This window comes from Antrostomus carolinensis, unplaced genomic scaffold (genome assembly GCF_000700745.2).
Source record: "Antrostomus carolinensis isolate BGI_N321 unplaced genomic scaffold, ASM70074v2 scaffold20796, whole genome shotgun sequence".
Classification (NCBI taxonomy): domain Eukaryota; kingdom Metazoa; phylum Chordata; class Aves; order Caprimulgiformes; family Caprimulgidae; genus Antrostomus; species Antrostomus carolinensis.
Genome location: NW_010324214.1, coordinates 13872 through 30031, shown reverse-complemented (window position 1 = coordinate 30031; position 16160 = coordinate 13872). Strand labels below are relative to the sequence as shown.

At 39.4% G+C, this 16160-nt stretch overlaps 1 protein-coding gene across 1 annotated transcript in view; it reads right to left on the bottom strand.

Annotated features, from left to right (window-relative positions):
* Positions 1-16160, bottom strand: part of BEND7 (BEN domain containing 7) — a gene marked incomplete at both ends in the record, with an annotated part of 32768 nt that overhangs the window by 2828 nt on the left and 13780 nt on the right. The window contains 4 exons of the mRNA XM_010170872.2: positions 2358-2583; positions 6910-7175; positions 9790-9912; positions 15684-15983. Of these exons, the coding sequence (XP_010169174.2) occupies positions 2358-2583; positions 6910-7175; positions 9790-9912; positions 15684-15983 (915 nt within the window). The remainder of the gene's footprint in view (positions 1-2357; positions 2584-6909; positions 7176-9789; positions 9913-15683; positions 15984-16160) is intronic.

The window sequence follows — 16160 nt, the reverse complement described above, 5'->3', positions numbered from 1 at the left end:
AGTGACTGCAACTCACAAGGGAAACTGATTGCCCAGGAGAAACACTGCAACTGATTCAACAAGTGAATACCCAAAGTCAAAAGAGAGAATTTCTCTCCAGCTAATCAGCCTGTTGCAGAAGCGTTAAATTATTTGTCAGGATGGCAGTTAAAATGTTTTCAGACAGGAAGAGCGATTTTCAAGCAAACAGTCCCTCCTTTAATTTCTCTGCTTGTTTTTGTCATGAATGTAGCCTTTTCTCCACTTTTGTATCTCTGTCATGGAAAAGGACTAAAAGTGCCACTAAAGGATATCTGGCACGTGGTAGAGGAATGTCCTAATGATAACAATGCAAACAACATGATGTTGTTCTTGTGGAGATTTCATACTGGCTCAGTTTTTTCTTGGAATAAATGAAACCACAGTGTCCAGCCCAGCTCTTTGGAGGGAAGAAGGGTGCTATTGGAGCCAGGCTGAGTAAAGATCCACAGGGCATCAGCCCTTGGCATCTTATTCCATCACAGCTTTTAGGGATGGGCTCCCCTACCAGGGATCAGGCACTAGCATTTGGGCAATACTGTAAATGCCAATAAAGATCACTGTTATTACAGTGGTACCTGTCAGTACCATTCCAGATGAAATTTATTTGTTGGAACTACAACTCACCTCCTTTCTTCCCCCCAGGCATCAAGGGAAAAGGTTAAACCAAGCTTCAGAATTTGCCCTGGTAATATGAGCTTAGCTACTGAGAAACACTGCAGTGGGTGACGACTGCTATTTTAATAGTGCTGCTGCATCTACTGAAAAACATTTCTTTTATCACAGTGCTGCTCAAATTAGAGGGTTTTTTTTTAAAAAAAAAGTAATTTTGAACTCCCTTTTTCTTCCATTTAACTAATTTATTAAAGCTTTTAAGGAAGAATGAGATACAGATGAAGTGAATTCAATTTTGGATTTTTGCAGATTATTGATCTCAAGAAAAGAAGGTATAAAAAAGTGTTTGTGACTGAAACCTAATTAAAAGCATAACTGTAAGAAAGTCTGACGGAAACTCTGTACGATGTATTAGGACTATGACATAGCCACAACATACATGTTCTTGCAGAATTGCACAGGTCAAAAGGGTCCCCTGGAGGTCTCCATGTCCAGCCTGACGCTCAAAGCATGGCCAACTAGATCATGATGCTCTGGACTATGACCATTCAAGTTTTGAATACTTCCAAGGACGAAGATCCTGCAGCCCCTCTGAGCCCCTATTCCACTGTTCAACCACCCTTATGTTGAAAAAGCTTTTTCTTATATCACGGTGAAATATTCAATGTGTCCAATGCCTCTTGTGCCTCTGAGAAAAGTCCGACTCCATCTTCTCTACATCAACCCATGAGGTAGTTATGGACAGCAATAAGGTTTCTCCTGAATCTTCTTCTCTCAGCCTCTCCTTGTATGTCACTTCAGATACACACTTCACCACTTACTTGCTTCAGTACCATAAGTCTTGGTGGCCCTCCACTGGACTCAAGTCAGTATGCCAATGTCTTTCTTGCACGGGAAGAAGGGGCCAAAAGTGGACACAGAGGTGGTTGCAAAAGGTTCTCCTGCCTCCTTTTGCTGCCAATAGACTTAGAGAAGCTAAGCTAACCTTATGTCTCCTAGGTTAGCAATTGGTGCCTCAGGGCGAGTCACAGCCTCTAAAATAAACTCTACTTTGCAACACAGCCTGCCTTTTGGTAACTTGGGTATTTTCTCTACTATATCAGATTTCCAAATAATATAATCCAGTTCAGAATCTCTGACCTAATATTAGCTCTTCGTATGTTGGGATCACAGAGCTTGAAGGTATATGTTTTCTTCTGGAAGCCAGAAAGCAATGATCACCAAGAAAAACCACACAGTACAGGATCCTCACACTAAGAAATCTGCTCCTACAAGAGAAAGACCACCACAGTTCCTATGAGCATCAAACTCATCTCAGTGCCAGTACTATCTTCATCCATCTTTCCCCAATCCAGCCACCAACTACCAAACTATTACAGAGCAGATACAGGCAGATACAGCACAAGCCTCAGAATTTTGATTGAAGAGGATCAGTTACGCTGTCATTACATTTTCAAGATTTTGTTGTGTCTCTGATATCCATTATCTTATATGAACATTGAGATTCTAACCTTAGAGCCTGACTTCAGAAACCAGGATCATCGGCTTAAAATTAACACAAGCTGTCCCTGTAGAAGCTATTTTTAACAAGTGAATGAAAGGGAATAAAAATAAGACTGCATATTTTAATAGGTCTAACGTACGTCAGAAATTCTAATCCCCTTACACTACTCTTCACTGAGAATATGTTCTAATTACACATAGGAAAGAAAGCAAAAACATACCTTTTATTGCACCCACAATATTTTGGTCTAGTCCTTTCCGGTTGTCATTGAGCCCTCTTTTCCTTTTGCCATTTGGTAAAGAGTTAGCCAAAGTCTTGTCATCAAAAAATGCACAGACCAGCTTCCTAAAGAGCAGACTTCCTGAGCGAGTATAGTTTGATAATATAGAGTCCAGCTGAGATTTCGGCATGAAGACGTCAAAGCCTTCTGCAAGTTGCACTTCTGGCTACCAAAAGAATACAAATGTTTTAATTAAAAGAGCATTCAAAGACATTATTTTACTTCAATTATGCGTCTGGTGAGACTTTACAATCACTTAATCAAATCATGAATCTTTTCCCAGCTATTCAGTACCACAGCAGCCTACTTCATTGAAATCAAACCCCATCAGTGAATAAGCACCTTAAAAGGCAAATCAAATAATCATACTCATGTCTAGCCACTGTAATAGTTAACAATTACTGACATTATTTCTAGGCGTACAAAAAGAAAAGAGATACCTTTCAATATCGGGTGATAATGACAAACCAGAGGATCATCCCACAGCAATACTCCTATGCAAAGCTTTTTGGACATTTAACTAACCGTTTTATGGACTTGTTTCACTGCCAAATGATGTGAAGGAGCACGCTGTTGGGCAGCCAGGCACTTCCAAGAAGGACAACTGCAGGGCTACCGGCCCGTTCCACGCGGTTTCCCAAGAGGGCTTCCAGCACAGATCAACCCACATGAGTAGAAGCAGGTGATGAGTTTGAGGTTGCCCTTGGAGCCAGCACTTGCTGATCATCCATTTCTCCCTCCTTTTCATACTCCCAAAATACATCCTTAGAACAGGATGATGTTAAACAGACAGCTCATTTCAGCACAAAAAAACCTCAGTGGTAAATCACAGGGATTTACACGACCACTAGAAAGTGAGATGGAGGGGAAGAAAAGGAAACAAAATCATCCTGTATTTCACAGGAGTCTCATCTCAAGTACATTGTAGGCCTTCAAGGAAGTCCCCCCTTACTAAGAGTCTTTTTGCTGCCCCTGTCTGTACATATCAGAAATTACACAAACAATATCTGCAGTATTTTCTTCTGTGAATACCACAGTGCTTACACAAGATGTCTTTATGGAATAATTTTATATCTAAAATGAAGATACACCATGAATAAACTTAAATTTTTAAGATATTATCTGGAAGTTTGCAAAGGGAAAAAAAAATCAGTGGTCATGATGTAAGAAAATAAGCTAACATCACAGTCTTGCTCCTAATAACTTGCTCTTTTTTTCCTCCTGTATGAAAATATACCCACCAGTGATGGTGTGTTTTCAAAGATGTTTACAGAGCAAGAGCAAATGCCATCTCCCATCAAATCACCTGCAAATGTCTTGAGTCTAGACAGACAAAAGAGCTGCCAATCTCAGAAGGATCTGGCTGCGTAACTCCTTCCCCATGGATTTTTAAAAATCAATATCAAGAGAGTTACAGCAAGCAGAATACTTTCAAAGCATATACTGTCATTGGATATGTATTGTGCGATAAAACTGAAGAGTACAATGCTTTGGGAAGCCAGGATAAAGAATCTTAAAATATGTAGATAGTAATAAAAAAAAAAAAAATCTAAAAAGCACATAAGTTTCTCAGCTTGTTCTGGATGAAAAGTTGTTTTTTACCTTGAGAACTTTCAAAATGCTGGATCCAGCAAAACAGTCAGAGTTACTCTATTTGACATTTGACAATCTTCTGATGTAGGTGGTTTTTTAATATGTTACTTCTAAACTTTCTGGTGACAGAAAAGATTTTCAAGTGTAAATAAATGTGGGCCAAGTTTACAACTTGGGAAAAATTCTACTTCATGTTAATCAAAAACCAGAACGTAGTTGTCACGGTGATGAACGTTTCCTGTCCTATTCTGTTACTTGGGTCTTGGGTCTTATCATAGCAATCTAAGATGACCTCGATGATACAAGAAATCTAGGACAGACAAATCATCTTCACTAATACAGCTGTAAAATGTAAAATACATTTGAAATCTCACCAGTGCACCAGCATGGAGGAGTCAATATTATTTTAGTTTTGACTATTTTATTCTTAATATATGAATCAATTTATATATCAGTGAAATAATTCGAAGGCAAAATGCTGATTTATTCTTGCTTTCCTTTAGGAGCAAACTGTTCTTCAATCAAAGACAATCAGTACCTAATTGAACTTTATGATCACTTTGAATGCGGTTTCTCAAAAGGAAAACCATTTTTTAGCAGATAATGATCACAGCATAAGGAACTGGTGGGTACACTATTTGTATACAATAAAATAAATAAGACCTGAATGCTAAAGGCTTTTGCTGTGCTAAAATTAACAGACAGCAAATTAGATTTAATCCTAGACATTTTACTAGGTTGTACTACATAGATTAGAAATGATTAGATTATAAATGAAATATTATAACAGTAAAACAAACATGAGAAAGTTTAACCAAGAGTAACAGATCATTACATTCAAAAAGCAGGTTCTCTTGATTCATGGGCTGGATTAAGAGTTGGTGTCACAAAGACTTTTTCCATCTCCATAAGCAGCAGTACCTCATCTCAGCAAATCCAAACTAATTGCACTGGTTTCAGTAGCCCCAATTTTATACATATTAAACTGAGATTTTTCTTGAATTTCAATAAACATTGGCAAAGTAACAGCGGTGACAGTCGTGGTATATGACACAGCACACACTACAGACAACCCGTGCAATATTCTCAAGGGAACATTTATTTATGATGCTGTGCAAAATGTCTTTCAGTTTTTTCAGGCACTCAGACATGCTGGTCGTGAGCACACTAGAGATGCTTATGAATAAATAGAAAAAGATAATACCGCCATTCATTCTGAAAGAAGTGACGTTCTTTGGCCTTCTCAAAATGTTTAAGGTCACATTTTATTTTGCTGTTAAATATATATATTTTCAGAACTCAATTGCTTTCTTTTCCAAAGACAAAATAAAATCTATTTGTTTGTCTTGGGGTTCTGGCTCTGTATATTTAGTCAACCAACCACTATGGCAAGCAGGCGCCAAAGCATGGCAGGGCAGATGAGGACCTGATTTATGAACCACGTTTTCTCTTTTTTTTTCCTCTTAGGTCAAATTGGCACCTTCAAAGAATTGTGTCCAGCAACGGAACACATTCATAAAGCCAAATTATATTCCATTGTGAGTACAAAACTGTTTTCAAAATCATGTTTCAAGCTGAAAAGAATGCCACAAGCAAAGAAAAATTATAAGCACAAATTGTGTATTGGAGATAAATTACCTGTCCCTCCCCAAACCATTCCCTCAAACGTTATTAAGAATAATACTACAAAAGGAAAACCTCTAAAAAATCATCAAACTAGTTACTCTGTATCATCACTACACTGACTCCATGGCATTAGATTGCAATCTAATTAGTGGTGTGGCTTGCATCTATATAACTGAATTATCACGACTGCTCTTTTTTATTATTAGTTCCCACTTCCAGAAAGGTAGAACATTATCTGCTGCATTGTTTTCATTTACGCTTATTGATACTGAATTTAATTATGTTTTTCTAGCTCATAGTACTTAGGAAACTGGAAACTGCCTGCTCAAAATTAAAAATAAATTAAGAGAAATTAATGATCAGTTTACTCATCAGTGAACTGGTTCAGATGACATCTATTTGGTCATTAAACAAAGCCAATCAGCCACCAGATATATGACATTTCTATCAGTGTGCACATGTTGCATGAATCAAGAAAATATGCTTATTGCAATTTTACAGGTGACAAGTACACATTTTGAAAGTGGCAAGTTTTGTCCCCTTTAGTCACAGTGACATCATCAAAACCCTTCTCCAGCAACCACAGCGATGAAGACTAAATGACTGGATTCAGCAAAGACTGAGGTATGAACTTTCTAGAGGTAGAGGAGTCCCCTGAAGCCAGTGGGACCAGCCAGGCATGAAACACAGCACATAAATACATCTTGGCAGGGTGAGGGCATACGTGTGGATTATGTGCGCTCATCAGCAAATGACAGTGTTGTGAACGGTTTCTACATGCAGCACTTTTCACAGCTCCTGATCTCACGGTGGCTCTTGGCAACAGGAGGGATGAAGAACAAGTTTCCACCACAAGCTCAAACAACAGGCAGCCCTGAACTCAAGGGAGAACTAAAGGCTCGTGAAAGTTAAAAAAAAAAACCAAAACCCAAAACTTTGCAATCAGCACTCAGTTGGAAAAAATGACCCCAACACTTTGTAATCAGCACTCCTCATGTCAAACCCTACTGCCTCCGCCCAACCCTTCCCAAGATCTGCTTGTTTATTCTAACAAAAGGGAACACACATCAACCTGACTTGAGTACTGATTCTCCTGAACGAGTCAGTGCTTTAAAACCCTGTGATCCCGCATATTTGAGGCTTTGAGCAACCTGGTCTAGTGGAAGGTGTCCCTGGTGATGGCAGGGGAGGTTGGAACTAGATGATCTTTAAGGTCCCTTCCAATCCAAACCATTCTGTGATTCTATGATTCTATATTAAAATATTAACTTACATCTGATGAAGCCGATTCAAGGATAATTCCAAACCCTGAAACAGGGGTTTCTGGTTTTTGGGGGGGTTCGACTGCTTGCAGACTCGATCGTTCTGAGTTTGCTGATAGCTTCTTTTCGTTCTCTGCAGCGTTCGGTTTTTTATTCATGGCAATTGGTTCAACAGTTTTGAGGGGCAGTTTTTTCTTTTTATTTCTCTTTCTTGATATTGTTGACTTTTGTGCACAAATCAGAGGAACAGGAGGCTGCTGTCTGTTTTGAGTCCCAGCTGAATGAAAGAAAGTAATGAATTAAATTTATAGATGAAAGCACATGTATAACCACAGACGTACCATTAAACTACCGACACACTGAACTCATCTTCTGGATAAGTGGTACGGTTTTCAGGGCTGTTTGTGCATGTGAAACAGTTAAGATTTTATCACCTTTGCATAATTTTCCAATCTGTACAATGGGGATAATGACACTGAGCTCCACTATGAGGTTTTCCAAGATATACTGATGAATAGTGTTTTAGGAAAATCAGGTATATGTGGCTCTCTTTCCTAGTGACCACTGGGTGGTTGGTAACATGAAGGACTTAAGCAACGATTAATTTGTATATCCTCTTGAATGACTGAGAATCTCATTGTCTTTGAGCACCTTTTCCTGATAAAGTAAGATAATACAAGTGCTAATGCAATTACAGTTATTTTTATGAATGTAGTCACCAAGTTAATTAGCTCAGCAAGAACATTTCAAGTACCATTATGTCAAGAATGAGTGAAAACACTACTCAGTAGTTTAATTTCTGGGAAAAAAGTAACCCAAAATTGCATTGGTTTGTTTTGCTTACACACTGAAACTGACAGTTCATGTGTTACCTCTGAAATCTAAGAGATCATATTTTATATTTATCAATATTTGGTATTTTCCAGTATCCACAATCATTTGTATAAAATAAAGCACCAAGCCTGAACCTGTATCAATGTGAGTGAGTCCTCCAGCAGAATGCTGTGCAGATACAATTATATGTCTGGATAAATCAGTAAGATCAAGGTCAAAACAAAAAAAGCCAAAAGTGCTGCACATGCAAATTAAACTCATTTGAGCTACGACTGAACTACTAATAGTCTTCATCTACAAAGCTTGGGGGAAAAAACCAAACCTCAGAATATTGTTTATTAAAAGATTTCTGGGGTATTTCATTTCTGGCAAGGATTTACAAGACTGTAATTTGTAGTTTATCGTTTAGACAGAAGGGTGGTTGAATACTAAAAGAAGTTATTACACTTTCATTTGTATGTTTGCACTTAAGGTTTTTTCTCTTTTATCAACAAAAATGCCGAACAATTTTTGTTCTCTGCAAAACCATCATTTCATGCCTACCAGAAAATATGGACTATTCCCAGTGAATCAAGAGATTCACTAATTAACAAGGTACTTATACTGCAGATACATAATAAATAAGAAAAGTTCCTGCTATTGAGGAACCAGCTCTTCCAGCATAAACCCCAGTTCTGTACCTCTCACACACAAGCCATTTTTAAATCATTCATGTAAATTCAACAAAACCAGTGCAACTGTGTCAAAAATTCCATGTACCAAAGGAGATTGTAAAACTAGGCCTTTGTGTGCTTCTTTATAAATCAATGACTTCTAGAAAAGCATTTTTATGTGTATCAGTTGATATTACAAAAGCTGCCTGATCCTTCCCATCACTCACTCAGGCATTATATGCCATGGAGACAAGGAGGTTAACCAGCCCTTCACTCCACCCAGATTCCACTTAATTACTCAACATTTCCTTTGCTTAACAGAGGTCTTATCCAGCTACTCTGAGAAAAACCTCCATGGCTCCACTCCCCATCACTCATGATGGATGGGCAACTCAACTGACAACATCTTCAACTCCTCATTAGTATTAACACTATTTTTTAGGAAGCATGGAGGCTGCAGCTTCACAGCAGCCTATGATGACCTACCTAACTCCCAACTGCCATGGTCTCGTTCTCTTGCTGGCTCTAGAGCTTTTCTGGCTCTGCACTGTTCTGCTTCCACTCCTAACCTAGCAGAAAACTAGACTCAATAGTTTTCCCCAATGAACAGATTATTGCTGGTTCTTCAGTGGAAAGAACTGGTACATCAGCATGAAGGGTGGAGGCCACAACATGCAGTGGCTAGCTCAGTTTAGGCTACCACGGTTTTGTAATTTGAAAGATTAATGTGTTGTTATAGATGTAAAGATGAATTAAGTGTTATACAATAAATTAAAGTGGCCTTCCAATTTTTTTTTCCTCCTAAGATAGTGAATTGGTAAGCAGATAACAGGTAAAGTAGCATTTTGCACCTCTAAATGAATAGACCACGAAAACAAACTGGGGGTGGTTATAGCATATTGTCCTACCCACTCAGCTTCCATCAGAACCACAGAATGGTTTGGGTTGGAGGGGATCTTAAAGACCATCCAGTTCCAACCCCCCTGCCATCACCAGGGACACCTTCCACTAGACCAGGTTGCTCAAAGCCTCATCCAACCTGGCCTTGAACACTTCCAGGGAGGGGGCATCCACAGCTTCTCTGGGCAACCTGTTCCAGTGTCTGACTACCTCCACAGGAAAGAATTTCTTCCTAATATCTAAGTTCCTAAATTCCTATTATTATTATTATTATTTAGCCTTAAACAATTCTTACAATATCCCATGTTACAGGTAAGGATCTGAGAAGTAAAAATTACATTTCCAAGAAGCCTGTGAAAATTTAACTTTGAATGATGTGTCAAGAGAGCAGGAAACAGTCTAGGTTTTCCTGAGTCTCCAGACAGATTTCTGTCTTACTAGACCATTCCTCCTAACAAGAAGATGCTCGTCATGGATACACATGTATAGGACAGGTCATTGTACCTGCTTGAATCTGCATCAGTTTTCGCATGGTCTTGAGCTCCTGAAGAATAGCCTGTAGGGTTGACTGGCAATTACACGTACAGCAGTTTGGTCCAACTGATGAATTCACCATTGGGATTTCTCCTGAAAGAGAGAGGTATGAAATGGGGGAGAGATAATATAACCCAGACAAAAACACCCAAACAACAATTACCAGCAGTCGTTTGAAACTATTATCAATATACCTGATTGTGAAATTAGATCCAAAGCAAGAAAGCAAATAATTTTCAACATGGTCTCTTTTAAGAGGAAGGGGACACTAGGTTTTATCCAATTATTACTATGTGCAATTATGTACAGTAGGGGATGCAACGTTACATGGGCTGGAGAAGACTGCTCAGAGTGTGAATACAATGTACTCTTCACAGCAGGGCTCTCTATTGTCAGGCTAGTTCATCTTGAATAACAATAGCACCAAACCTCATTATAAACATAGTCACTTTATCACACACACAAAAAAAGCCCATCTCCTGGAAGAGCCTTACAAAGAATGAAGACAGTCCACATAATAAAGGTTTATATTACACATAAAATGAGGGCCTGAGGACTTTTAAACTGCTTGAATGTTACATGTGATTCTTTACCATATGAAGAATTGAGAATGAAAATAAAATCGCCTATTCAGAGGGAAAAAAGAAAAAAAAAATAAAAACCAGAATTGAAAAGAACCACTAGCAAGGAAAGCTTTCAGACCTGCTCTTCTGTTTGCTAGGGTGGGATTGTTTTCTATGGCATGTCTTCCAGCACTATGACCTATGAGATGGGCTTTCCATAGTTTCCTGTTGAAAATTAACATAGCAGTTCAACAGATTCTTCTTTTCTAGTAATTCTTACTAGTGCTTAACTGAATTTACATTCAGTTTGCACTGCTTTTATTATTGCCTTGCTCTTCAGAAGTTTGACATTGTAGGCCCTGAATTAGGACAGGCTGTAAGAGCTGAGAGACTTGAAGCTTTACCTGAACAGTTGTACCCCGTGCTTTAGTTTAAAACAGCCATATCCCTAGCTTTAACGCTGCAAATAAAGATTTCAAAATTCAACAAAACACTTTGCAGTATCTGCTTGAAACTGAGGCCAGATGGGACGCACCCCCTTTCATTTCAAAATGTTCTTACAGTCATTTAGATTGATGGCTATTTTACTGCTCACCAAAGCATGCAAGAGGAGGGACAATCATTTTATCAAGACAGGTACAAATGGATCTAACAAAAATCATCTTGCTTGGTGTCACATGTGGTGGACTTCAGAGAACATAATTCCCTTTTTCTTCCATAGCCTGACAGTCATCAGGTGCCCTTTAATCATTACCTAGCTAAAGTGAACATAAGCAACTCATTTAATCTTTGCTCATAAATCCTCCCATTTTTTATTATTACTTTTGCTTTCCTCTGAAGCCAAACCAGCAGACTAATACCTTTTTAGGTTTGGTTTGTGTTCTTTCATCAGAGCTCCCTGATGTCAGATCTGCACAGATCTCCTGACTTCAATTCTCATTTGCAATGGCTAAAAATTTGGCCACCACTAAATAGCTCACACCCTTTCCTACTTCTTCCAGTGTGTCCCTCCAACCTGAAATCTCCCTTCCCAGGCACTTGTTCTCTACTTACTTCCATTCAGTCCTTCAGCTCTGAAGCAATATCTACCAGGCTTGAGTAAACTGGTACTCATTCTCCCAAAACTGAGCTACTTGTGAAGCTAATCTGATACATTTCTTAAACACTGCTGACATCTGGGTGTTGCTCTCCTCCTTTCCTCAGATATTTAGCTTGTCCATACTATTGCAATTACAAATTTTGGTATTTTAAAATATCACTCCTGGACAAAAACTGTTAATACTGCATTAAAACAAATAAGAGCAGTTTAGAAAACTCTACAAATCTAGCAAATACAAATGCAATTGTAATTGTTCCACCGGCTTCTTCTCTCCAAGGTTTCAGCTCTAACTACCACAACTTTTTAAAAGTAAAAAGTGATCCGGAGAACAGGCTGAGAGTCTCAAAACAAAAACCAGGTTACTGACTCAGCAGGACTCTGCCTAGTTTGATCTCACCCTTCCTTTGTCGCTCTCTCTTCAAACAGAAATTTCCTTGGGGCATGGATGGGATTTTATCTTTTCAATGGTCCATAAAGTGTTTAGCCCATTGTTACAGGTACACAGGGCAAAAAAGAATGTTATCTTTAGCTTTGCAGCAGATTACTCGGAATCCCTCAACTTGGCTCCACCAATGCCCTTTACCTATCTGTTAAAGGTAGACTTTTCAGTATATGAGGTTCAAAACTACTTATAATTTAATAGCATCAGCAAAACTCTCTACCTTTCAGTAAGACAAGCAGGTATCCCAGAAATGGAATCCCAGGAAATCAGGAAAGTTTTATTAATAAAAGACAAATGGAATAAGACAAATAGACAATAGATAAATAAGAACATTCTTCCTCCAGTGCTTTTTCAGTTGTTTGAGACTAATAAACTCCTTGGGATAAGGCCCATCCTCTCTCTTGATCAGAATCCAGCATTCTAGTGGGCATCTGGAAATAGTATCTGAAGGACTACAGTGGGAGTTAGGGCTGGTGGCTTTTGTTTCCTTCTTAACAAAGACTCTACATCATGGTGAACTGCCTGTGAAAACTTGGACAGATTGTATCAGTAAATACCTGTACATTTTTCCTGTTGCAATATAACATGTTCCTAATGAAAGCACCCAGGCACACAAGCTTCTGATGGAAAACCAAAGGGTCTATTTTCCCATTAAGGCATGGGGGATTTACATTATAATCCCCATTAGCATTGATAGAAATTACCCATGTAAATCTACCATAGGTACTGGAAATGGGAAAAGAGACCACAAATATTTCAGATCAAAGCAGGGTTCTACTAACTTCATACATATTCACGAGGGTTTTTTATTTTCTCTCCATCCTTCCTCTTCTGATCAGTTACTGTGCTGTAAGAAACATCTTGTAGAGTGTTCTCAGTCATTGTTCCAAGCACTATCTTTATCATTTTTAGAGGACAAAAGCAACCCTTTTCAACTTGTTATAAATCAATTTTTAATTTTAAAAGGAGAAGAGACTTTTTATTTTTATGAAGGAGTCTTTTAAAGAGCTATCTCCCTCTCTTTTGGAAACTAGCCAGCAGGCAAATTTGATACCAGCTTGTATGATTGAAAGGAGGAGATGACACAAATGCAGTAGTTGCTTCCTCTGTATGAGCAGCAAGTAGCCCAGGACAGTGGTTCTTGCAGTTGGATCTGCTGAGAGTGAATTCAGCTGGTGTGACACTGCTACTGCAAGTTTACATTTGAAAAGCATCATCATAGAGTCATCACAGAATGTTTTGGGTTGGAAGGGACCTTAAAAATCATCCAGTTCCAACCCCCATCATCTAGCATGCAAGTGCAAACCACTGAAAACTATGTTGACGTAACCAAAAAGCAATTCAGTTGCTGCATTGCTGCTAGATTTGCTTTTCCTTTTCCCTCTTCATCTATTTTTGCCAATATCTTTTTCAGGACTGCTTTCTACACCAGCACCTATTAAATATCCATTCCAACCTCTTCTCGTGACTATGATAGATAGATTGAGATGTCTATTACATTCAAATCTGAGTAATGCAGAGAGACTACAACATATAGTTTGGCTTCCTATATGGTATCTATCCACAACGGACAGAAACAGTTTCTGGACTGAGAGCACCTGCCAGAGAAGCTGGGTCCTCTCACCAGTGATGACCTTGACCTGACAGCCCCAGGTAATAAGCTTACATCCTACCTGAACAGTTTTGATCTGATGAGTTTAAACACCATGGTAAGTACCAAGGAGTAGTATCTTCCTTGATGTATTTGTTCAGCATTTCTACACCCAGCTTTTAAGGATTCTCTCCATCCTCTGAATAACATCTAAAATACTGAGTCAGATGTTCAGGCTCCCAATGCAAGGGATGGGGGGAAGCATGCATGTTGCAATGGCCTCCTGAAAGAGCTGTATGCTGAGGAGCAGTTTCAGAACTTGCTCACAGCCCAGAAACTCATCAAAAGCTTTCCTTTCCTAGACAGCAGGCTTTGGAGCCAAAGCAGCAAATCTGTCCGGCAGGATTGCAACACCCCACTGAGGGTAGACACCTCCAACCAGATCGTCTTTTCAAAGGCAGCCAGTGGAGAGGGCCCACACCCATCTTTATGTAATAACCTAAGACTGCATTCCTCTCTGCAGGACAGCTGCAGAGGGAGGGGTGGAAGGTGCCTCCTGGTGCACTTCCCAAAGAGCTGGGAGCTTGGACATTCCTCCTGACCAACCCAGGAGGTCACTCAACCCAATCCTCCTACTGTCTCACAGATCATTCTAACCTGTAGGAGACCATAAATCAGCTGAACCCTTCCTCCTTGTACAAAAATTTGAATTGCTGACATTTTCTTGCATATGGGGCCAAATTCTGTCAACACGTTTTAGCTCCCATGCTGAATCAGGCCCCTGAGGGGACAGAGCTGCCGCTCCACCTACATTCTGGATCTGGGAACTACGCACCTAAGCTGTGCAGGCTCGGGCACTTCTGTGCATGCAGAGAACTGTCCCTGCCAGTGCCCAGGGACTTTGAGGGCAAAGAGGGAGATGTGCAATGAATTTTGGGTCCTTACACATTTAGAAGGTTGTTACGGTGGGATTTTGAGAGCATAGTTTTAGACTTGGATGCTAAATCCCATCAAGTGTTTTCCCCTCTCCCCTGAATCTACATCTTTTAAAAAACCCACAACTAATTTTAAATTATAAAATAAACAGAACTAGCATGACTTACTGCAACATCTTTCTACAGGTCATCTGGTGCCTCTGTCTGAATCATTGTCTCTACAGAGAAACAGTCTAGGGCTGCATGCTTTTTAGTGCAGCGACAGTGCTTCCCAAAGGACAGCGGTGAGAATAATAATAGTTGGGGGTTTTTTATCTGATACAAGCAATGAGAACTTGTATGCCTTTAGAGAAGGAGATACAGCAGATGCTCCTATTGGGAAGTATGAATACCTTCAGAATCTGGAAATTTATAATGTTTTCAGATGCAATCTCACAATTTTTTATTTTCCAGAATTTAGAACTGAGGTACACCTTTAATATATTCTCCCCCTCTAAATTTAGGGTTGAATATCGGGAGAAAAACCTTCTGAACTGAATTTAGAACGTTAAGGAAGACCTTCAGCAATCCAGCAGCAAAACCTCAGTTCTCTGGGACTTAAAACAACAAGAGAAAAGCATTTTAAGGGCGCACTGCCACCTACTTTAGGTCAGAATTTTCAGCCAGCACAAGATGGACCACAGTCTAGTACTTGCTGTTCATAGGTAGACTCCACCATCTCTTCTCTCCAATGATCCCATTGGAAAAAAAGCCTAAAGCTGTGATGGGATTTTGTACCTGAAATTCAGCGGCCAGTTATAAGGCTGATGCCACCCCCTTATGAAAGTCAGTAGAATCCTGCTCCACAAGTGGTGTCACAAGAGCGCTACATTACTCATTGCAAAGAGGAGTGGTAGAGGCTGACATTTAATTAGCTATGAATTTAATAACAATGGCAAAAGCTGTTTTAATAAGTACTGTATAGAAATTAAGCCTGTAACAGCATTGAGTAATTCTGTCCTATCACCAGGAATCCATTTTAAAAGCTAAGACAGATGGCAGCAGAATGCACCGTGCCCACTTTCACACCTTTTCAAAGTGATAACTATGTGCTCATTTTGTAGACTCTGAACTATAACTGATTTCAGTGCAGTGGTACAATAAATCATCACAACAAAGGCAGAAATTTAGTACAGTACAAGGACAGAGAGAGAAAAAAAAAAGTACTATTCTCAGTATCTAAGGCAGATCATACCATTGGATGCCATGGTTCGCGTTTGATTTTGGAAGGTTTTGGATCGAGTTCCGTATTGCCCTGAAAAGTGGCTAGTTTGGGGCGATAATTCATTCCATGCACCGCTCTGGGAAGGATGAAGGCTCGCCTGGGACTCTGCGGGGGGATTCAGACGCTGGGCCCAGCCTAAATCTAAATCTTGGGGCTCCTCCTTCAGTTTTTCTCCTTCTTTGCCAACTCGTTGATAGATTCTTCCAGTGCTGTCATTCAGTAATCTTCTCATCCCTGTAATTTGTTTTTTAATTTCCCGGCTTTCATCTCCTAATGAAAACAGAGCCACAGTTATCACTGTAAATTAGCAAAAATGGTAATGGGTAGAGATTAGCGATTTTTGATGCCAATAAGAGTTGGAGTACAAAAAATAAATGAATAAAGAAAGAAAAGAGATGGTTGAGCGATTGTTGGTATGTACCAGGCTACGCTTTAATGCAGCGATGG